This window comes from Callospermophilus lateralis, chromosome 1 (genome assembly GCF_048772815.1).
Source record: "Callospermophilus lateralis isolate mCalLat2 chromosome 1, mCalLat2.hap1, whole genome shotgun sequence".
NCBI classification, from domain to species: domain Eukaryota; kingdom Metazoa; phylum Chordata; class Mammalia; order Rodentia; family Sciuridae; genus Callospermophilus; species Callospermophilus lateralis.
Window position 1 is genome coordinate 63,092,139 of NC_135305.1, and position 25,106 is coordinate 63,117,244.

Sequence of the window (25,106 nt, forward strand, 5' to 3'; positions counted from 1 at the left end):
CCTAGCATTACAGAATGTGTAATACCCTCACCAGGTATTTCCTCAGTGCAGGTGGGGCAGGAAACAGCAAACAATGAATATGACTATATTTCCTACCAATAGGTGAAGGGAAGATTGGAATTAATTCCATTAGATTTATAGGAAAAAAGTAATATGTTTCTTGAAATCCAGTATGACTTACAAAATTTGTGCTTTGAAAACAAGGTTAAGTTGAATAAGGGAATATAATTAACCATAGTTTGTGGTCCATTTAAAGAAGATAAGCATGATAGGATTTTGTGCTTCTCACAATGATCACTAGATTAGTCAGGTATTCCAGTACAGTATTTACTGGAAGGATTGGTGAAATGACAAAGTCACTCTATGGCTGTAATTTATTATATTTAGATTTACATGTGTCATTTTTGTCACAAACAAAATCAGAGTGGTTGAATGAGTCAGAAGAAGGGGCATGGATGTATTAAGAATATTTTTTATTGATCCCCAGAAAATGTAACATGTAAATCACCACCTCATTTGAAATTCTGCATCTTTTTTGATATTAATATTTTATGAATTGTTCATTTTTAAATGTTTTTTTTTTAAGTGTGCCCCACTATTCAGACAACAGAGTTTAATATAAAATATAACCACTTTATTCTAGGCAAATTATTTCTTATAAACAATGACTTAATGGCAAAACCATCATTATCCCCACTGAGCCTATATGTAATGACAATATATAATATATATGATAATATATATAATATATGAGTTCCATATTATAATATTATTTGACAGATTAAATGTATAAAGTTTTGCTTACATTACTGAGACATAACTTTAAATCATGCATAAATGAGACAAAAAGGAAATTATGTTTCTAAAAGGGACTGTTATGACAAAAGTCTCTCCCAATCAAAAATTAGCTGTAAAAGGAAAATTCAAATGTCCTCATGGAAGCAGGGCAAGATGGAGCATACATGTAATCCTAGCTAGGCCGAGACAGGAAGATTTCAAGTTTAAGGCCAGCCTGGGAAATTCAGCAAGACCCTTTTCAATGAATAAATAAACAAAAAAATCAATTAATTAATTAGTTAAAAGATGTGGATATAGCTCAGTAATAAAACATGTCCAGGTTCAATTCCCAGTACTGGTAACAAAACAAAACAAAACAAAACAAAACATGTATGATACGTCAAGGTCATTGTACTGTCATGTGTAACTAATTAAAACAAATTAAAAAAAAAGAAATTGAAAAAAATAACATACACACTCATCCCATTGTATGAGAAAATAAAATGCTTCCTTTCACAAAAGTGGAGGGATATCTTAGGACAATGCAAATACCAAAAGTGCTCTTCCTTAAAGTGTGCCGGGGGTGAGGTGGGAGGGGTGTAAATGTTAGAATATCATCAATGCATGTTATATGCTATATTGAAATATCAGCAAATCCCATTTATTTGAACGATTATGTGTTAATAAATATGATAATAAGAAAAAAGTTAAGAAACTATTCCTCCCTAGAAAGTTACAAAGCAGTGATTTGCTGTGTTAAAAAGTTGATTACATTCATATTTTAATTGATGAATAGGTTACATTTCCAAACTCATTTTTTAAAAGTAGCATTATCCCAATACCAATGCCAAGCAAGGGAACTACAAGAAAAGAAAATTACAGGTTAATGGCTCTATTGAACATAGATACAAAAATCCTAAACAAAAGACTAGCAAAACAAATTCAAAAACACATTAAAAAGATTATTCACCACGATCATGTGGGGTTTCATTCTGGGAGGCAAGAATTGTTTCGCCGCATATGCAAATCAATAAATGTGATGCACTACATCAATGGAATGGAGGAAAAATAAGAACATCTCAATAAGTGCAGAAAGAGCATATCTTTATAGTATACCACATTGACAAAATACAAAAATTTCCATGGATATGAGAAGGCAGAGGAGGAGTAGGAGGAGAAGGAGGAGAAGAAAGAGGGGGAGGAGTCGTCAGAAGAGGAGAAGGAGTCGTAGAAACAGCAATAGTAATAGTAGTATTAAAAGGCATCCACTTGTGAAAGGAAGAAGTAAATCTGGGTAGATGGCATGATCCTATATATAGAAAACCTTTTTAATTCCATCAGAATATTGTTATAATGAATAGTCAGTCAAATTACAGTATAAAAATTAAAATAAAAAAGGCCACCATTCTATAAACTAACAATGAATTACATGAAAATTAAATAATTTAAAAATGCCATTTACAAAAGCAATAAAAATAAATAAATTACTAAGCCGTACATTTAACCAAGGAGATGAAAGATCTCTACAATGAAAACTAAGTCGTTGATGAAGACTGAAGACAAAATTTCATGGAATGATGTCCCATGCCATCCGTTGGAAGAATTCATACTACTAATATTTCCATACTACTTTAGTAATTTTGTAGGTTTAATGTGACCACTATAAAATTTTTAAGGACTTTTTTCATAGAAAGAAAAAATAGTTCAAAATTCATATGGAATCAAAAGTATCCCAGGTAGTCAAACAATCCTGAGAAAGAACAAAGTTGGAGGCATCCCAATTTTTAATTTCAAAATGCATACTCACAGACCAATGGAACAGAACTGACAGCCCAAAAATACATTTAAAAATATATGCTCAACTAATCTCTAATGTTGTACCAAGAATACACAACAGGGAAATGATGTATTCCTGTTTCTAGGTATATATCTGAAGGAAAAGATATCACCTGATGGGCTGGGGATATAGCTCTTTTGGTAAAGTGCTTGCCTAGCATGCACAAGGGCCTGGGTTCAATCCCCAGCACCACCACAAAAAACAAACAAACAAACAAAAAACGCCCTGTTTATCAAAATAACTAAGACATGGAAACAATCTTAGTGTCTGATGATGGATGAATGGATTGAAATGAATAATACACACACACACACACACACACACACACACTCACACACACACACAATAGAAAAAGTAATTTTGTATTTACAACAACATGATTGAAACTTGAGAGCATTATTCTAAGTGAAATAAGTCAATCAGAGAATGTGTGATCTCGCTCATAGGTAGAATCTAAAAGGGCTGAACTCACAGAATCAGAGTGAAATGGTGGTTTGCCAGGGGATGGGAGATGGGGAATTGGGAAACACTGGCCAAAATGTTGAAACTTTGAGTTACAAGATGGATAAGGTCTGGGAACTCTAACATTCATGATGATTGAAGTTAGCAATACAGTTATATTCTTAAAATTTGCTAAGAAAGTAGATCATAGATGTTCTCACCAATAAATAAATCAATATGTAAGATGAGATTAAAAAATAAATAAATATGTAAGATAAGAATATGTTAATTAATTTTAACAATTAGCTAAATTAATTAATTAAAATTAATTAATTTAGCTTTGTAATATATACATAAATCAAAATAAGGAAAGTAGTAATAAAGTGGAAACAGTCTTTGACAAAGATTTAAAACATAAAATACTATGTTTATATTTGAATCGATGATATGTAATGATTATATGAATGATAAAATCAAAATTAAAACAGTAATCCTTTGATTCACAATTTCTTTCAACACTAGAAGTATAAAAATTATATGTGGAGATGTCATTTTAAATAATAAAAAGACAGAAGTAACCATGTTACCTTCCTCAGAGAATTTTCAAAGAAATAAATTATGTGTCAAGTTATTTCACAAGAAGTGCCAATATTTGTTTCTTTACATTATATATGAGTTAGCTTCGTTTTGATAGATGTTCAATAAAGAACAACTGGCATTTGATTGTTGAATTCCATAAAAAATGTTCTCCATCACTTTAAATAAATAGAATTCAATTTCAAATGCTATCAATCAATATTATAGTATAGACAACATCCTACAATAATTGATTTTCCATTGAAAAACAAGGTTGTCTAAGAAGAGTCTAACAACATATCTGTCATCTGATATATAACAAATATATCTCTTCTCTTCAGTTTTGTCACATTCATGCAAAGAAATAATTTCTCATAAGCAAACATGATTGCAACAAAAAATAAATGCAGTATAGTTCTATAAGAATTATGGAAAGTATTCATATGTATACCATGTAATTATAAGGAGTCCTTTTGATGAAAATAAAGGTTATTAGACCCATTTTACTTATGTTTCTACCTATGATATTAATATAGAGCACCAGTAAAAGATGTTTAAGAAAACAACAATGAAGTCATTTTGCCTACTTTTTTCCTCATTTTAGCTTCATAGTCATCTAGTAAGACAGAGTAGAAATATCTCTATTTTTTACAAATGAAAGCACTCAGTTTTGGAAACTATATTTAGTGACAGTTCAAAAAGCCAGGTCTCTTGATGAGTTGCCTAAATTCAGCAATATTAGCATTCTAAAGGCCTATTTTATATTTAAGTTATACAGAATATCTCATAAAATTTTGACTATTTTCATAGCTAATGCCTTATATTTAAGTGCGTAACAAATATAAATGAATATATTTTAACTGAGATAAATAAGGCCACATTAAATCTACATATATTCAATCAGTATGTATCAAAGAGGATTGAAGATTCTGGGCCACTATTATCAGTTGGTTATGATTTTGGATCATACAATTTAGGAGCAGAACAGGAACAAATGTTTTCAGAGTGTAAATGAGGTTCTGAGGAAGCATCTCCAGGGTTAGAATGAGGCAATGGGTGTGAAGTTGGGAAGTAGAGATGGGGATGGATGAATAGTTCAAATGGGCTGGCATAGGTTGTAAAGGCCTGTAGACCACATTATATTCAGACTTAATTCAGTTGATAATATTAAGGCATAGATGAAAGATTTACAATACTCCAATCCGCATTTTAATAACATTCTACCATTTGGAGAGGACATATGCTTTCTTTCTCATATTGTTCCCAACTTTGGCAGGTTGGTGTCAGTCTCTTTTATGTTTTCTCTGTATCATGCACATACTTCTATTATATTCAATACACATTATTTTGTTTTTTGTAATTGTTTCCACTGATGTTCTGAGAATTTCTATATCCATAGTACAAGTGTTTACTGAACAAATGAAGAAAATCAGACACAGACTGGAAGCTGGTAGAATTGGTAAGACGATAAGAATTGAAAATCATAATTGATTTTACATTTTTACATTAAATACAATTTTCAGAGAATGTTATCATGATAAAAAATGAAATTTCTGAGAATCAGTTATTCTAATCAATAAAGTACTTAAATCCATTTTTCATAGTTTATTAATGCAAACTCCCTAAGCACCATAAAACATTGGTAGAGATGTTATTCAATTTGTTCTCCCCATATACTTATGGCAATATTGGCAGAGACATAATTTTCATAAATAAATACTCCATAGTGACCTTCCTTCATAAACATTTAAAAATGTGGCTTTTGGCCATCTTTTCTCCTACCAAGATGTAAATTAACAATGATAAAAATAAAAAAAAAATTGAACTGCCATCTGGAGAATCACACAAATATACATTTAAGAGAAGTTCCTATTAAAGGATATGTATATTGTATTAATTTAAACAAGGCAGAATATGTGGATGCCAAATACTCTGTACTTTTGTTATATTACATATAGATTTAACTTTTAAAAAAAAATTTGAGTAATTTTTGAATTATTAAACATGGAAACTATGTATAGGAATAAATGACTGAACACATTGAGGACATTTTCATTGAGATAAATTTAACATATATGTATATGTGATACACACACACACCATTTCTCACCATTTCACCTATCCTATTTCTACCTGGGTTATTTCTAAAGTTTCTCAACTATTTTCCTTACTTCTACTTTTAATCCTTTCAGACAGTTCTTAATGTGGCAGCAAGAGTAATTCTATTTAACAGTGTTCAGCTTGTGTCAGGTAAATGGCTTCTCATCTCACATCAGAGATTAAATATTTTACAGTTGCCTATAAGATTTAATCTCTGTTACTTCTCTAACCAAAACTCTTGCTGTCCTCCATCCCACATATTCCATCAATTCCAGCTACACCAACGTCTTTGCTATCTTGCCACTCCTTGGCATACACCAGCATGCTCTTGCTCAAGGTCCCCCTTCCTCACCTTAGTGGCTTTACTGAAGTCTTCCTTTCTCACTGAGGTCTTCTCTGATCACCCATCTAAAAATGATATGCCACCTTCCTACCTGCCATGCCTACCCTCCTTCCTTTATTTTTCTTCTTAGCATTTATTACCATTTAATATATGATAGTGATAAAAACACTTTTCTGAATTTGCTACTAGAATGTAAGAGCAATGCTTTATTAACTGAAGCTCCAAAAGGACTGAGAAAAATGACTGCTTTACCTATATATCCTGAAGCATTTTTTTTTTTCAAAACTAAATAGTTTAATGATGAATCTAGGTGAATTCAAGCACCCATAGTCAACAATGATAAGGATCATGGGCATGAGCAGAGAGTAAAGTAGCTTAATATATGGAATCAGGAATCTTATTTTCTCCCACACAGTCAGCGAAACTCAATAAATATATGAAAAACCATTCATGTGAACTTGTTGAGTATTGAAATGAAAAACTGTATTCCTGTAGAATACTGTTTCTGCTTAAGCTCTGGTCACTATATCCAGAATATAATAGTACCTTATAACTATCTATTAAAAATTTATAAGTGAATAAAAGCCTTGAAAGATCTGTATGGTCTGCACAGTGTCTTGTCTACAGAAAGTAATGGTTTGCTCTTCAAAATAACCCAAAAATTACTTGGAATTCTTGGGTTGCAAGAATCTAAACCTGTGAGCTCCATTAGGCCATGATCCTGGTGTAGTGCATGAAGACTTGAACAATGTATTCTGCATCTCTTTATTTTCATTTTCTTTCAACATCATAATGAAAACACCACAAACATCATTAGTTAAGGAAAAGAGTTTTTCTTCCCTAAAGGCATACTTTCCATAGTTTTCAGATGTATTTTATATTTTTATTCTTTCAGATCCTGATCAAACTTTCCCTGCACAATGGAAATTTGGGGTCCACTGCTTTGTAGGGTCTTGGCACTGTGGGAGCAAGAAGAACCAAATCATTATATTTCCTTCTAGGATATATCTATACAGAGTCGATTCTGAGTGAATGTTATGACCTATTTTAATTCTTCATTATTTCTAGTATTCCTAATGTTCTCACCTCTGCTCCTTTGCAGCAGTCATCTCTCTGGTCTTCTGTCTATCCCCTCCAGTCACTTTTTCATCAGTTTACTATTTCAAATCAGTAGGTTCTTGTATTTCTACAGTAAGATCCTCAATATCTTTCACCAGGAAGAAACATTTCATTCAGGGATAAAGCCAGATCTTGTAAAGCCTGAAGCTTATACAGTTTATTAAAAAATATAAAATTATTTATATTAAATTAAGTGAAAGTGGATATTTGTTAAAAGATGAAACAACAACCAATTACAAATGTTATAAAGCTGACATGTGCCACAATTCTCAAATATTTTAAAGCCAATCCTATCTTTGTAAGGAGCTATATGAGAGGAAGGAGCACTGAGAGTCATGATTTATCTACTTCTTATCTCACTTATTCTTTCATTTCTTCTGATTAAGTTTTAGTTCCTAGATCTCCATCTTATATGACATACCCAGCTTAATGGCACTCACATATTACCACCTCATCTCCCACCTCCAAATCTTTGACTCTGTTTCTTCAGGTTAAATCTGTCCCTGTATCTCTTCAACAGGCAAAGTGTCTCATAAGTCCTATAGGTTTAATATCAAAGACCAGGTAAAATTATGAAGATGACACTAACTCAGAGTCTTCTGACTTCAAGTTTGATGATTTTTCCATCAGGAATATGATATATTCCTGTAGTTCACAGTTAAGATTTGAGCATGGTTAACGATCTAAACAGGTACAGGTATGGGGCATGAAATTCAAAATTAATATAGCAAACATTATTCTTACCATATAAGATCTCCAAAGTTGAAAATAAGGACAATTTCTGCACCACTTACAATATGCCAAACACTATGTGTTTCTGATATATTATTTATTAATCTGATAACAATTTGGTAAACACTACTATTATCCTAATTTTCCAACTAAGAACACCCAGATACTAAAAGTTAAACAAATTATCCAGGCAGCAAGTACTAGTCCTGGTCTTAAATCCTAACCTATCTCACTCTAAAAATATTCTCTCAATTATTAAACAAAAAGTAATGACACTTGAACACAAATAAGTATTATCCTCTGATAAATATCAAAATAAATGTGTATAGGAGAAAAATATCTTTGTCCTGGCAATGAAGCTAATCATTAATATCCTGATGTAGTAAGACTGATATTACTGCAGCCTATAAAAATGTATTAAAACCTCCCAGTCCACATACCAACAATTTGTATTTTTTTTTCTTCCCCAGAAGACAGTTCCTAAATACTTATTAGAAAATCTCTGTACCAACATGAAATGTAACCTTGTCATGTGTACCTAACATACTGGCTTTAGGGAATCCTGAGAAATCTCATGCTAATTACTAATCCGTACCTGGTATTCCCCCTGGAACAAGAACAAGGAAGCTCACTCATCTGTGTGCAGTGTTTCTTGATCTCCAACCTTGATCACTGCCATGCCATCTGTAACATATGCCAAAAAAGCATAAGCAGAAATAGAGACTTCCTTGCCTGGGAACAATCTCCCTTGGTTACACAGAAATGTGTCCTCTAAGAATGCTACTGGAATCAGCTCTTGTACAATAGACATCTTCATGGAAGGGACTTCCAGAGGCCACCTTCTAAAATCAAAATCACCACTTCAAAATTGGTTAACGTCACTCTTACAGGGAATACTGATTCTCAACAACAAATCCACCAGTATTTTCTTGCCAGAAACTGTCAGTTCATCTTTAAGAAGAACTAGCCAGTTGGATCATTATCAACCACTTTCAATGAAACAACTAAAAACTAAAAATTTAAAACTATCTATGAATTAGAATTTATGCACAGGTAAAATCCCTCATAGACTAGCTTATTGATAACAATGACGTTTTTCTCATTTCTGTGTAGGTCTTATGGTCTGAGAGAGCTAACTTGCTGTTAGGCTCTACATTTACAAGTAAACACTGGGCATTATTGGGTTTTAACTTTTGTTCTCATTGTGTTTCCACTTATTCATTAAAAAGGTTCTTGGAGCTACATTCATATTTGAATAGTATATTCCTAGTTTTTAGCTAAAAATTCCCCCCCAAATTCATAATATTGTAGACATTATCTTCAAAAGATTTTACTAAATTAACTTTCAAACAACCTATCAATATACACCAACTGTTTTTGGTCCACTAGATAAAAGATATTTCAGGTCCTCATTGATTCATTTTTTCTTATGAATATTGTTGAAATTATAAAACTATCATTCCAGAAGTGTATTTCACATTTAATATGTTATGATATAAAAATCCAGGACAAAATTTATTTGGAGAACAAGAAATCCAGTGATAAAATAAAGCTTAGAACACAGGATATGCACATAAAGTATTAGATTTATCCACTATAGTTCCCAAATAAATTTCTATTTTATTAATATTTTCTACTCTGCCTCTTGTTTTGAATACTTAATAATATTTTTATGAGTCAGCATAGAGAAATACAAAATTAATGTTAAATATTTGCTATTTATTTAATAATTTTTAGCTTTCTTAATGTCCTACTTTACTTTGTTGTATTGATTTAGAATACAATGACTAAATCTCCAGGTAAAGCAAAGATTCTGCATTATGAATAGTTTGAAGTCTCAAATAAATAGGACTATTTGTAAAAATATATTTGTTTCTACAATAATCTATGCATTCAGTTAGTAACCATCAAATCTTGACATAGATTGTCATGAAAATGAACAAGCTGATTTTAGAATTTATACACAAGATCAAAGGGTCAAGAATTGTTCCAAGAGGATTTAGAAGAACAACAATATAGTGTATTTTCCTATAACATGTCAGGACTTAATAGAAAAATATATCATAATTAAAACTGTAATATTATTGTAGGGGTGGACATGTAGACCAGTATCATGGAATACGAAACTCAGAAAAGACCCATATATGTGCAAAAACTTCAGTGTATGATATACAGCACTGTAGATCAGTCAGAGTAATAATACATGACTCAAAAACTGGTGCATGAAAAATTGCCTATTCATATTGGGAAGGAAAACAAAAGTATACTATAAGTTTCTATTCCAGATAACAGATAAACTAGAACTAATTTAACTCAATGACTATAAGGCAACATATATCTTTATAATTTTTAGAAGAAAATATAGAATAACATTTTAAAGACTTTAAAACATGAAACATTTCTTAAATTTATAAAACTTAATAGAAAAAACAAATTTGACTATATTAAAATTCAAAAAAAAAAGAAATTCAAAAAATAAGCCACATAGTAGAAGAAGGTATTTCCATCCTACATACTTAGGAAAGCATTATATCCAGAATATATAAAAAAATCTCTAAAAATCGATAAAAATACACAAAAACCCAATTGAAGAATTAGGACAAAGAATAAGTAAATCACAAGTGAGAAAAACTGAAGAGCTAATAAGATTACTAAAATATGATCACACTCAACACTACTAAAGGGGAAGCAAATGAAAATAACAGTAGGATATCATTCTATATTACTGCTAAAAAGGAAATATAGGCTCTATAGTATAACTTAAGGTCTGGTATTGTGATGTCTCCTGCTTTACTCTTCTTGCTGTGGGTATTCTGGGTCTCTTATTTTTCCAAATGAATTTCATGGTTGCTTCTTCTATTTCTATGAAGAATGCCATTGGGATTTTAATAGGAATTGCATTAAACCTGTAATAATGCTTTTGGTATTATGGCCATTTGGACAATGTTAATTCTGCCTATCTAAGATCATGGGAGATCTTTCCATCTTCTAAGTTCTTTTTCAATTTCTTTCTTTAGTGTTCTGTAGTTTTTATTGTAGAGGTCTTTTACAACTCTTTTGTTAGACTGATTACATATTTTTATTTATTTTTTGAGGCTATTGTGAATGGGGTAGTTTTCCTAATTTTTTTTTCAGTGGATTAATCACTATTGTATAGGAACACATTTGATATATCGGTATTAACTTTATATCCTGCTACTCTGCTAAATTTATTAGTTCCAAAAGTTTTCTGGTGGGATTTTTTTGGATCTTCTAAATATAGTATCATGTCATTGGCAAATAGTGATAGTTTGAGTTTTTCTTTTCCTATTTGTATCTCTTTAATTTCTTTCTTCTAATTGTTCTGGCTTGAGTTTCAAGGATGATGTTGAATAAAAGTGGTGTAAGAGGGCATCTTTGTCTTGAACCAGTTCTTAGAGGGAATGCTTTCAATTTAGAATGACGTTGGCCTTGAGGTTAGCATACATAGCTTTTATAATGATGAGGTAACAAAAATGGCATGGTATTGGCACCAAAACAGAAATATAGGCCAATGGTACAGAATAGATAACACAGAGTCAATCCCACATAAATAGAGTTATCTCATACTAGACAAAGGTGCTAAAAACATATATTGGAGGAAAAATAGCCTCTTCAACAAATGGGGTTGGGAAAACTGGAAATCCATATGCAGCAAAATGAAATTAAACCCCTTTATCTCACCCTGCACTCAACTCAACTCAATTGGATCAAGGACTTAGGCACTGGAACAGAGACCCTGAACCTAATAGAAGAAAGAATATGCCCAAATTTCTACTATGTAGGCTTAGGATCTGACTTCATTACCAAGACTCTTTCTTTAAAAAATATTTTTTAGTTGTATATGAATACTATACAGTTATTTTCTTTCTTCATTTTTATATGGTGCTGAGGCTAGAACCCATTGCCTCAAACGTGTAGGCAAGCACTCCACCACTGGGCCACAACCTCAGGGCCTTAACAAGACTCTTAAAGTACAAGAAGTAAAAATCAAGGATCAATAAATGGAATTGAATCAAACTAAGAAGCTTCTTATCACCAAAGCAACCAATTAATAACATGAAGAGAGAACCTACAGAATGGCAGAAAACCTTTACCACATGTACCTCAGATACAGCATTAATCACTAGGATGTATAAAGATCTCAAAAACACCAAAACACCAAATAACTCAATCAGTAAATGGGCTAAGGAACTGAATAGATACTTCTCAAAATAAGAAATATGAATCATCAACAAATATATGAAAAAATGTTCAACATCTCTAGCAATTATAGAAATACAAATCAAAACTCCACTGAGATTCCATCTAACTCCAGTCAGAATGGAAATTATCAAGAATATGAGCAACAATAAATGTTGGTGAGGATGTGGAGAAAAAGGTATATTCATACATTGCTGATGGGACTGCAAATTGGTGTAACCACTATGGAAAGCAGTATGGAGAGTTCTTAGAAAACTTGGAATGGAACCACCATTTGAACCAGTTACCCCACTTTTTGGGTTATACTCAAAGGACTTAAAATCAGCATACAACAGTGACACAGCTACATCAATGTTTATAAGCAGCTCAATTCACAATGGCTAAATGTGGAACCAACCTAGGTGCCCCTTCAACAGATGAATGGATAAAGAAATTTTGATTCTATCTATATCTATCTATCTATCTATCTATCTATCTATCTATCTAGAGAGATTTTATATAAATATATATACACACACATACATACACACACAAACAATGGAATATTACTCTCAGTCATAAAGAAAAATGAAATTATGGATGGAACTGGAGAATATCATACTAAAGGAAATAAGCCAATCGCAAAGAACCAAAGGCCGAGTGGTTTCTCTGATATGCTTAAGCTAATTCACAATAAAAAGTGGGGACTAGGGAAGAATAGAAGTACTTTTGGGGCTGGGGATGTTGCTCAAGTGGTAACGTGCTCGCCTAGCATGCACGGGGCACTGGGTTAGATCCTCAGCACCACATTAAAAAAAATTAAAGATGTGTGTTCACCGAAAACTGAAAAATAAATATTAAAAAAATTTTCTCTCTCTCTCCCTCTCTCCCTCCCTCCTCTCTCTCTCAATCTCTCTCTCTTCCTCCCTCCCTCCTCTCTCTCTCCTCTCTCTCTCAATTTCTCTCTCTCTCTCTCTTTCTTTAAAAATATTTAAAAAAGAAGTACTTTGGATTAGACAGAGCACAGTGAAAGGATGGAAGGCAGTTATGGGGGTAGGAATGATAGTAGAATGAATCAGACATTATTACCCTATGAACATATATAATTAAATGACTTGTGTAACTCTACATCATGTACAACCAGAAGAATGAAAAGTTCTATTCTGTTTATGTATGATGTGTCAAAACTTGCACGTATAACTAATTAGAACAAAGAAAAAACATGAAAAAAAGAAAATATAGGTGAAGGAGAGCAAGGATTTAGAGAAACAAGAACACCAAATTTCCACAAAAGGATGTACAAAAGAGTACAACACTTCAGGCAGAAATTTGGAAAATTTGCCAAATTTGAAGTGGCCCACATGACCTTCTCCTACATTATCTATCAAGACCGATGATGGTCATTATAACCCAGAAATTTGACTTACATTTCATAAGATGCTCATGGACTAGGAAATTACTTCAGATAATTGTACCATTATTGTGAAGAGTTTACAAAAATTGTAAATAAACAGAATTTTTGAACTGTAGTAGTGACATACAATCATAAAAATTCTACTTAGTTGTTGAAAAATACAATTCTGCCCAGTACTTAAAATAAATGAAAATGTACCCAGTTTGGATAAATCTCAAAAACTTCATGTGACCATAAAAAGATGTCACAAAGATATGTACAGTAAGATATTTTTAAATGAATCATATGTGGTTGTGGATACATATATGACACTAAAGAAAAACAAGCAAAAATGTGACTCTGAAATTAAGTCTGGTGGTTTTTTTCTGAGGCAGTAGTACGTTTGTGAGAGAAGAGGTGGCTATAGGAGTCTTTTTCTCATTTATATGTACTTATTTCTTTAAAAACATAAAATATGTATGGTCAAATGTTAAGACTGCAATATAGTATGTTGGGCATATGACTATTGGCCATTGACACTCAAACATTTGTAATGAAAATTGGCCAGTGCCCTATTAAGTGTCAATATCAAATTATGGCTGCTAAGAGGCATTCCTCCCTACCAAACATTCCCTTCTCACCAGGGAAGGAGTCATACTTTGGAGATGTTGCACTGGGCATCTTAATATGTGAGATGAGCACAAAGTATCAATAAACTGTGTAAATGTGGTAAGGTCATTTTCCTTATTGGGGAGGGGTGTAACTGGAAAATCATTGCCATTTAAAAATATTTATTTATTTATTATTATTATTTTACATATTTTTAGTTGTAGTTGGACACAACCCCTTTATTTTATTTATTTACTTACTTTTATGTGGTGCTGGTGATCAAACCCAGCGCTTCACATGTGCTAGAAGGGTGCTCTACCGCTGAGCTACAATTCCATCCCCTATTTATTATTTTTTAATTGGTACGTTTATCAATATTCATACAGTCGAAATTCACTGTGGTATATTAGTATATGTACATAGGATAGTTTGGTGAATTTCATTTCACAGTTCCTCCCTTTTCCCCATCCTTCTTCCCTTCACTGAACACCTTTTTTCTATTCTCCTGATCTCTTTTCTATTTTCTTCTTTTTATTAGAGAGAGAGAGAGAGCTAGAGAGCAAGAGAGAGAATTTTTAAATATTTATTTTTTAGTTTTCGGTGGACACAACATCTTTTATTTTTATGTGGTGCTGAGGATCGAACCCAGCTACCTGCGCATGCCAGGTGAGCGCGCTACTGTTTAAGCCACATCTCCAGTCCCCTCCAGTCCCTCCTTTCTATTTTCTATTTTCCCTTTCCCCCTTATTTTACTCTAGCTTCCCCATATGAAAGAAAATCTTAGACTCTTGGTTTTCTGAGTCTGGTGTACTTCACTTAGCATGATGTTGTTCAGCTCCCCACTGCTCAAGGTCAGATCCTTTCTGTGGTTACCATGTAATGAAAAATTAACCATTGAGTTGTTTCAGTAAAAATTGTATAAGACTGAGAAAAAAAAAATGCTTGCCATTTAAGTGAGAATGAATCCAAAACAAATGTGTCAGGCAAAAAACCATTCCACAATAGAACTTACTATTTTGAGTTGAGATTTTAAGTTCAAATGCAAAACTCTCCTGTTTTGTGCCCTTCACCTTCTCACAACCACACTGTTTTAGAGCTTCTGAGCCAAAGAACTGGCAGAGTAAAAATCTCATGCTCAACACTGCACAGGAATATAGCACTGCATTTTTCAGATTGGAGCTTTTATTTCTGTCCATCACAATCCCATCCCCACCCCTGAGATCTGAATTTAATTTCACAGCAAAGAAAAAACACTAAGGAAAAACAACAGCAAATCAACCTAGAGTAAATTTATGAGCAGTAAAGCTCAAAGTTGTGAGAATGTATGCCCAGAGGAAATACTTTGCATTTTGTTCATCTTTTCTGAAAAAGATAATCAAAAGTTATATTACAAAATATTGATGATGCTATAAATGTATGTGGTTCTTTACAACGTGTCACTTTATTTGCCTCACATAAACCTTCGAGGAGCTACATTTTAATAACTATCCAATTTTTGTAACTGAAAATGAGTTTTTTATCACATTTCTTCATACATTGCCTGAACTCTTGTTTTATTAGTTACTCACTGTGTTGGCAGTATGCAGAAAAAAAAATAATTCACAGTGTTACAGGATAATGGAGGTGTGCAGAGTGGTGTGGGATACAGAGAAGAATTTATCAGATTAAAAGAACCACATCTAAGGTATTGAAATTGTATTATGAACATTCCAAAATCAAAATTTTCTAAGATTTTAATAATTCTGAGAAAAGAAAGTTTTTAACAGAGGAGACATCTAATTTTTGAACCCATTACTTAAGGTGATTACTGAACTTGTTATTGATATTGTGATATAAAAAGGTTTATAATAATTTGTTTAAGAATAATGATTTAAAATGAAAATGAAAATCTGTAATAAACTTTCAAAGTCCATATATTTGAGTATACTTTTAGATATCTAAATTAGTTCAGAAAGAGATACCATATGGGTGGAGACCAAAATGGGATAAAATATTATACAATATTTAAGACTAACATTGGTGAACATTTCAAAAGTCAGCATTGTTGATCTAAAAATTGTTAAAATGGATAATCTTACAGAAAATAGCAAGAAACAGTACTTTAGAAACTTAATTATATTTGTAGTTAAATCCCCAGCAAAACCTCATCTTTTTTTTTTTTTGGAGTAAATCCTCATAATTTTGCAATAAAAATTATTGCCAATTCTCAGCATTCTTAAACCCAACATTCTTCTCTATTATTAAATAAGACAAATTACCTTGTTCAGAAAGGATTTTCAAAAATGGATTAAACCAAATCTTTTTTCAAAAAACCAATGGGAGCAGTAACTCAGAAAATATACTGGGGATTCTTTTGTCATTTTTAAAACAAGTACATTCAGAAAAAAACTTAGGAGCATCAGAAAACTTATATGATTGGTATGATTTAAATGGATAAATCAAAGAACAAAATGAAAGAGGAAATTTGAAAATATTATTGCTTTCACCCAAATCAACCTGATCAAAATCCATGCCATGGAGTGTAGTAGAAGTGTTAAAATGTCAGAACCTAATGCGTCTGAAAAGTCTTAGGTCCAGCAAACTCTTCTGATAACAGCTTTGTAGTTTGGGGAAGAAAGAAGAAGAATCTAAGAATTTGGTAGCCAGTTGAATTGTCATTAATATTTTAAATCATTTGGAAGAAAATATTCAACCTGTAAAGGCTCTGTTGACATATTTTTGCATTAAAAAATACAAACATCAAAGATAAGCTTGGAGATCATTGATTCTTAAGTTTATTTGAAATTCCTTAGGCAGATAAAGAAATCTCTGCATATCTGTTCAAATATATAAAATTTTTCCCTAGGATAAAATTAATTTAAAAGGATGGAAAATTAATCACTTTGATTTCCTTCAACAAATAAATTTTTAAAAATTATGGACCATGAAATAAATTTTTAAGATATAAACAAAACCTCTAGTGATGAAAAATTTGGTATTATAGCAATGCTTCACATCAATCATAAAAACCAGGATTACATCTCAACCAATCTGCTGCTTTTAAATGTTTGCAAAATCTATCAGGGGTTGAGGTGGACGGTCTTAAGACCTCAGGATATAATGTGTAAACATGCATACATGCACGCATAAAAACACATAAAGCACCAGAAAATATATTAATCTTTACTAGGTAAATGCTTTGGCATTGTCATTTGGGTGGTGGCCTTCTACCTAGGAAATCTTTGGATATGAAAGGAATGACCCTTTAGTATTATAGCCTGGTGGCACAGAACACAGGCATAGCCTTTATGCTACCCAGAAAGGGTATGATTTATCATGTGTTAAATTAAATATTGTACAAAATATTTAATGTAAAAACAGTATTTAAATATCCACAGTTAAGACAGCATCATGAGTTTAATAGAAACATTATCAAGTATTTTATTATGGATCTATGGGTTAGGAGTAAATAAAATAAAGATGAAAATAATAAATAACAAATTATGGGTATGGGTTACACAAAAACTGAGCTCTAACTAGAGGATCTGTGCTCATAGAAAAGCCTGAATTAGCACTGTGGCAAAACTTTGAAAGAATATATAAATGAAATAATTAATACAAATTAAATATGTTATATGCACATAGTTTTTAATGATATCCCACTTAAATAAATCAGATAAATTACAAAACTACTATCCTCAAATAAGAAATGAGTACATTAGTAATAATCTTCCATCTTGAAAATTCACAAAGGTAATTTTAGGTTAACTTTAATTTTCTTTCTTGAATGAGTTGTATTATGTTTATTTTAAAATTAAATTTCTGAACTTTAAAAATGTCACACAGGCTAGCAAGGGCACATTCCTATGGTGGTATGTTAGTTCAAAGAAGGCTATAGAATTTTATCTGTAGATCATTCAAGTATCTTTGCCAAATAATATCAGAAATTTACTATCACAACTTTTATTTAAAAATAAAAACTGAATGTTCAATTTCCTTTGGGAGTCTACTATGTGAAAGTGATCCTATCACTCCCATCTTCGAAAATGGGTCTCAATTCATGTATCCCAGACTGCAACATCCAAAGAATAGTGTTATCCCTGAAAGCTATAGTTATAGAAAATTCATGCAGTCCCAGTGTTTTTCTGGTAATCATTATTATCAGTTTCTTCCTTCATTAGCTATCTAGCTAGCTCTCCTAACTTTTCCTATTTTATGAATATCATTAAAATATTTTTGGTAATATACTTTCAGTTACCTATTTTTTGATGTACTGGTAAACTGGCATTTCTGGAGACAAGCAAGCAAACAAACAAAATACAAACAAAAAAGGCTGAATTTATAATAGCTTTCTATTTTAAAAGCATAAGTACTTCCATCATGACAAATTAAAGCTACCAACGATATGTCAATAATTTGAAGTTGGGAAGAAATGTATACAGCACATTTTAATGAGCTGAATCAAGATGCCTGTGGCACAATACTGAAGAATAAATACCACCTCCAGTTTGTTTATTTTCATAGTTTATCAAAAATATCCAAGAACATTTTTGGTAGTTTCCAAAATGTTTGGCTTAAAAAGACGATGGTGAATCATTTTTAGCATAATTAAAGATTTTAACTAACAACAAGCAAAAGCTAAACCATGAAATGACAGAAAATTCTTTTTTCCAAGTGAGAATTTTATTTAGAATAAAAGTAAAAGGTTATATCTATTTTATTATAAACAGTTCTCACTGTAAATAATATCACTATAAATAATATTGTCAGAAGCTCACAAGCTCTACACAAATATACACACTCATACATAAAAATGTGTATCCAAAGAGTAGTGTCAGCCCTGTGTGCGTGTTAGAGATTTTGAAATATTTGATGACTACATTTATGATTCATAATTGAAAATTATCATTATGTATTTTGAAAATTCAGCTGAAATACTGTACTGAACAGAAATGATGTAATAATATTTTTGACCATTGGTTACTTCTATAAAGTTATTACATTAAAGCGCTTGCAGTATAATGTAAAAGAAGACAACACCAAGCAAGAGGGTTGGAAAACTTTATTGTGAAGGGCCAAGAAAGTAAATATTTTAGACATTGCAAATCATGCAGTCTCTGTCATGAATGCTGTCCTAGTACTGTAGCAGGAAATCACCCAGGTTCCACATGTGAATGAATGATCCTGCCTGTGTTCTAACAGACATTCTTCACAAAAACAGGTGGTAGACGGATTTGACTTGTGACCTGTCTGTAGTTTGATGACCTGACTTATGCTTGTACTGAATCATTTTTTTGAATCTTCGTAGCTCTGCTTTCAATATAATTTTTCTTTTATTCATGAAACATTATTAGAGTGAACTAAAACTGTTTTTTTTTTTTTAAATAAAATTTCCCCAGTTAGGAAAACTGTTGACTTATTAGTGTCTTTTATACAACTCAATCCTGTAGCTAACCAACTGCCAAAAGGACAATGCAATTGAAAATAAAATGAATATGTTTGTGGACATAATTTCTTTTCTATTGCCATACCATTATTTCATAGTTTACCATAAAGACAGAGCCTTACCACACAGTAATAAAAGAGAAAATTTGCATATTAAACTAAAAGGTATTTAATATGAGTACATTCATTTTTCTTTGTTTTGAAATCTCTTATTCTTACCTTCCATAAGTTTCCCTGTCTGTTCTGCACCTCCCCCGGGAAGAATTTTGGCAATATAGGCTCCAATTTCTCCACCATGCCCAGGGATTTCTTTACCACCTACAATTCTGATTCCTAGTCCATTACCTGTATTGAAGAATTAGCAAATTAGTAATAATTCAAGAAGAGACTATATTTATCATAGTTTTAGAGAAGACAAAAAGTGGATGTGGCACCAGAAAGCTAAATGTATCATCAGCAATAAAAGTACTTTATGCTGACTTCAATTTCATATACTAACACATTGCCAGTTTTTAACCAGATATATTATAAAAATTTTATAAAAGGATATTCTCAGTGCAAGAAAATCTTGAGTATTCACCTATGAAACTTAGGAGCATCTTACTCACAGAAAAGCAGTAATGGCTGTCATAAATTGAACAGAGGATGTGAACATACAAAGGACTTCAGCTGATAATGTGAAAACATGATTATAACCTATGAATTATTTGTCACTTTTCAATCTTCACTCATCAATTTATATTGCTTGTGGCATAATAACATTGATCTTGATTGATGACCCACTTAGTAAACTGTTTCTTACCCAAGACAGGTTTATCTATAATTAGCTAAATGGAAAGATGATCAATAATAATGAGAAACCTAATTGAGATAGGTAAAAACTGTTGATATTTTAAATTTATGTGTTTTTTTCTAAATCAGCTAAAAACTCATGAGAGGACATAGTACCACATGCATTTTCATTGTAAATGCTAAAAATATTTTACCATAAAGCATTAAAGGAAAGCAGAATTCCGTATCTTTAATGGAAGGTACAATAAACTACTTAAATTGAAATTTGCTGAAATTCATTCATTGATTGAAGTACTATTTTCAAATTCTTTCAGATTGTCTTTAAAAATCTCCAAATTTTAAAAGCTATTGCTTTAAAATTTTGTTCCTTTTCTACTTTATTCTTTAAAAAAAACCAATGCTATCTATACATTTTAAACATTCAGCCACCACTAACACTGAATTATGTAACCTTCCTGTCACTTGAAAAACAAGGATATATTCTGGTAAAATATTTCTTCCCAGTTGTGATGATTCCAAATAATCCCTTCCCTCCTTTCCTCTCTCTTTCCTTCTCTTTTCTGTTCTCTCTCCTTTTCTACCTATCCTCATCTCCTACACTTTATTTCCTCTGTTTCTTAACCACTATAGGTATTCAGAAGATTTAGAACTGCATGACCAATGTGATTCTGCAAACTGTGCACTCAGAAAAATAAGAAATTATATCCCATCTGATTCAAAGGCATGATATGTCAAGGTCATTGTACTGTCATGTGTAACTAATTAAAACAAATAAAAAATTTAAAAAAATGAAAATGAAAACAAGTTGACTATGTTTCTAAATGCCCTGTACTAGATTTCATAGTTAAATAGGATACTAGCTCTCCTTACCCCACCTGTAGAGATTTTCTGCCAAATATTTCTTGGTCTAGCATTACTGCTCTTAGCAGAAATTATTTATAATGTAAATTTAACACAACTGTATGAATGTGTTTTATTAAGTGATTTACTCCTCCGCTAAGTTTGGGTAAAGACGGATGCATTCTTAGATATTAGAGTTTAAGGAATCACCAGGACTGAATCTACAATATGATATTAGATGGGTGTGAAGAATTTAACCAGAATTCACTCAATTAGTTTGGTCTAATTTTTTCAATGTACTAAGGAAATTTTAGAAATTATAAAATGAGTATTTTTAAATTACTGGCTATAACAAAAGGTTATTCCTTTATTTATCTTTAGGAATAAAAGTATGTTCACAACCAACACTTTGCTTTCCATGGTGGAATCACTCACAAACCGTAATCCATTATTTGTTCAAGATTGCATAAAACTTCGTTTGGATATTAAATTTCTAATATAGTTAGCATATCAATATCTTTTAAGACTTGGTCAGTCTAAGAACTCAAAGGTGATTTACAAGATTTATTTGTAGCTTATAGGAATATGTTTAAGATCACACTGTTAAAATTTGTCAAAAAATATACTTTTATGTAGATTATGGCAGAGGAAGGAGCTCAGGGCACTGGCTTTGCATATATCTTTTAAACCTAAAATTTAGAATGCAAAGGTAGCATGTAAAAATAGTTTTAGCACTATATGATGTGTGGTACAACCATATGCTAAAAAGTCTCAAATAGATCTAAGATCATCACACCCTTTTAAAGGTATAGCTAAAAGATTAGTTGTGAAATATCAAAATCGATAATTAGTATAAGTGACTATTTTACAATTTGGTTATAGCCTCATTCTGAAGATAACAGTGACGTGAGGTTAAGTCATGGGGTCCTTACAGCTATTTGCTTTTTAGTGACTGAACACACTCTAGAACCCTGTGGTAGGATCAGTGATAGGAAACCAAAACTATATCCATCTTGATAAACTGGAATAGAGAATAATTATTTCTGAATTATAGTGAAATAAAACCTCATAGTGAAATAAAGTATTCAAAATATTATAAAATGTACTTTATAGAATTCAGGGTGGATGGTATAATGGAATAAAACATTATCATGAGAATACTGTGAAAAATAAGATTATATACATGGAAAGTACTTCAGGTGCATAATCAATTTTCAAAAATTACTGTTAACTCTTATTGATATTCCTGCAGTTTTTAATATAAAAATAAAGTTGCATAAAATATTAAAAATTTGCACAAGAACAGCATGGGAAACAATAAAAAGACCCAAGGAAGATAATATTTTTTGTAGTTTTACAGTAGCTTCTTGTACAACTTGGATATTATAAAAATAATAAATATGAGAATTAAAATTCGGTCATTTTGATTTTATATTTCTATAGCTGCACTTTGATATTTTATCTATTAAACATAGACAAAATATTTTCATAAAATTTAATAACCCTCTTTAAATCTAGAAAACAGAATGTCAACCTAAGTTTCAATAAATTCAAGAAGCAACATTAATTTTGATCTGAAATGGTCTTTGGCAACTAATATTTATTTAACCATTTTTTTTTTCAGCAAAATCTCCTTTGCATCTTTTGCTTCTGTTACAATTAGAAACACTGATAAAATGTCTCCTAAGATGCCATGAAATGCATTGGTTCTTGTTCTGACTTTACAGTATGTAATAATAGAGAACATAGTTCTTTAATAAAGAAAACCAGAAGATAATGCAATTTCACAATATATAAGTATAGCTGTGGTTAAGGAAGTCTTATGGGGTAATTTCAATTCTGAAAATATTTAAAGCATGTTGGGAATATAATATTTGTAGGACAGAAAAGTCCAGTGATAAAAGTACCAAAACATGAAGAAAAAATATTACTTCTAACTTTAGAATTACAATTTAAATATATTACTAGTTATTTGTTTTTTTAATTGGTCTATTATAATTATAAATAATAATGAGATACATTATAGCACATTCATATATGCACATGATTTGATCAATCTCATTCCATAGTGTCTTTCTTTTCCTTTCCTTCCTTTCTCTTCAATCTGCTTGTTTTACTCTATTAATCTCCCATTATTATAATTATTATTTTAATTAGTACACTATGATTATATACATAAGGATGATTCATTGCAGTATATTTATACATGGATATAGAACAATTTGGTAAATTTAATTTCCTAGTACTTCTCAAAGCCCTCTCCTCTTCCCTCCCTCTCAATCCCCTTTCTCTACCCTACCAGTATTCCTCCATTTTTTTTTAAGATCCCTTTTTATTTGTTTTTTCTCTCCAGTTTCCATACATGAGAGAAAATATTTGACCCTTGGCTTTCTTAGTCTGGTTTATTTCACTTAGCATGATATTCTCCAGTTCCATCTATTTACCAGAAAATGACATAATTTCATTCTTCTTTATGGTTGAGAAAAACTCCATTGTGTACATATGCCATATTTTCTTTATCCATGTGACAGCTGATAGACTCCGACATTGAGTCCATAACTTGGCTATTGTGAATTGTGGTGCTCTAAGCATTGGTATGCAGGTATTAGTATACAATGCTGATTTTAGTTCTTTTGGATAAATACCAAGGAACATTAGACTTTTAAAAAAATGTTTGGTTTTGGTTGTAGTTGAACACATACCTTTATTTTATTTATTTTTGTGTGGTGCTGAGGATCAAACTCAGGGCCTTGTATGTGCTAGTTGAGCACTCTACTGATGAGCTACAACCCCAGCCCATAGACTTTTTAAATCTCTATTTGTAAGTATTTGATGAATATAGTATGATATTAGGTTATTGAACTCACTTTTTATGAAAAAAACAAATATGAGCATATTTAAGGAAAATCTTTTAATTTCCATTTAAGTTTGTATTAAAAAATCTAATTTTATGTTTAGTGATATGTTACATAAAAGATTTGTTTTTTATTGTATAAAAAGAATGTTTCTATTTTCATCATTAAAATTATTTATGAAAATATTATTAAGTCATAATTAGAGCATTAACATTTGACATAAAGTACTTATTTCATTTAAATACTATTATATGATACATCTAAGTCTCAAGGAGAAGTGAAATTTACACAAGTAAATATACTATATCATATAGAACAGTGGTAGGTAAATAAAATATTATTCATAATAAAGTTATCATAAAATGAAAATAAACTGCACATATTCTTTAGTTGGAAGGAAGTGATAACACACTTGCTGTACAAATATTAATGTGGATGAAATACCAAGGATAGTGGAAAAGTGTTCAAAGGATGGTTCAGTTAAACATATGTTTGTTTAGTTTAAATGTTCATTACACTCTTAAGGCTATGAAAGTTTATTTTCATATTCCTTCACCTACAAATTTCTATTACAAATTATCAATGTAATATTTAGGAAAATTAACCAAATTATATGAAACATGCATAGTAATTTCCCCTTGTGTCCAACAGAAGTCTATAATTTGTTCATCAACACTGGAATACAGAGAACTAAGAAATATCTCACTATCTTTCCTTTTTTTTCCTCAGTAACGTTTTGCTCACTGCAGGAAAACCTTTTCTACAGACACAACAGTATTGATCACCTTAACAACAATCCATACTTGACTGTCTTCAGGAGTATTAAAATGGAAACACACGAGTGCCAAGCCAAGATATTTCCTCTTAGTTTTTAATATATATCTATATGCATGAAAAGCAATTTAGCCAGGTGTGGTGGTGCAGGCCTATAATCCCAGAGGTTTGGGAGGCTGAGGCAGAAAGATCCGAAATTCAAAGCAAGCTTCAGCATTCAGAGAGTCCCTAAGGAACTTAGTGAGACCCTGTTTCAAAATAAAAAATCTAAAACATGGGGCTGGTGATGTGGCT

General features: G+C 31.4%; 1 protein-coding gene across 2 annotated transcripts in view; it reads right to left on the reverse strand.

The window, feature by feature from the left end:
• The window catches only part of Pclo (piccolo presynaptic cytomatrix protein), a 403,000-nt gene that overhangs the window by 104,236 nt on the left and 273,658 nt on the right, over positions 1-25,106 (reverse strand). For both annotated transcript variants that reach the window (XM_076862544.2, XM_076862539.2), the window contains one exon: positions 19,771-19,896. In XM_076862544.2, the coding sequence (XP_076718659.2) occupies positions 19,771-19,896 (126 nt within the window). The remainder of the gene's footprint in view (positions 1-19,770; positions 19,897-25,106) is intronic.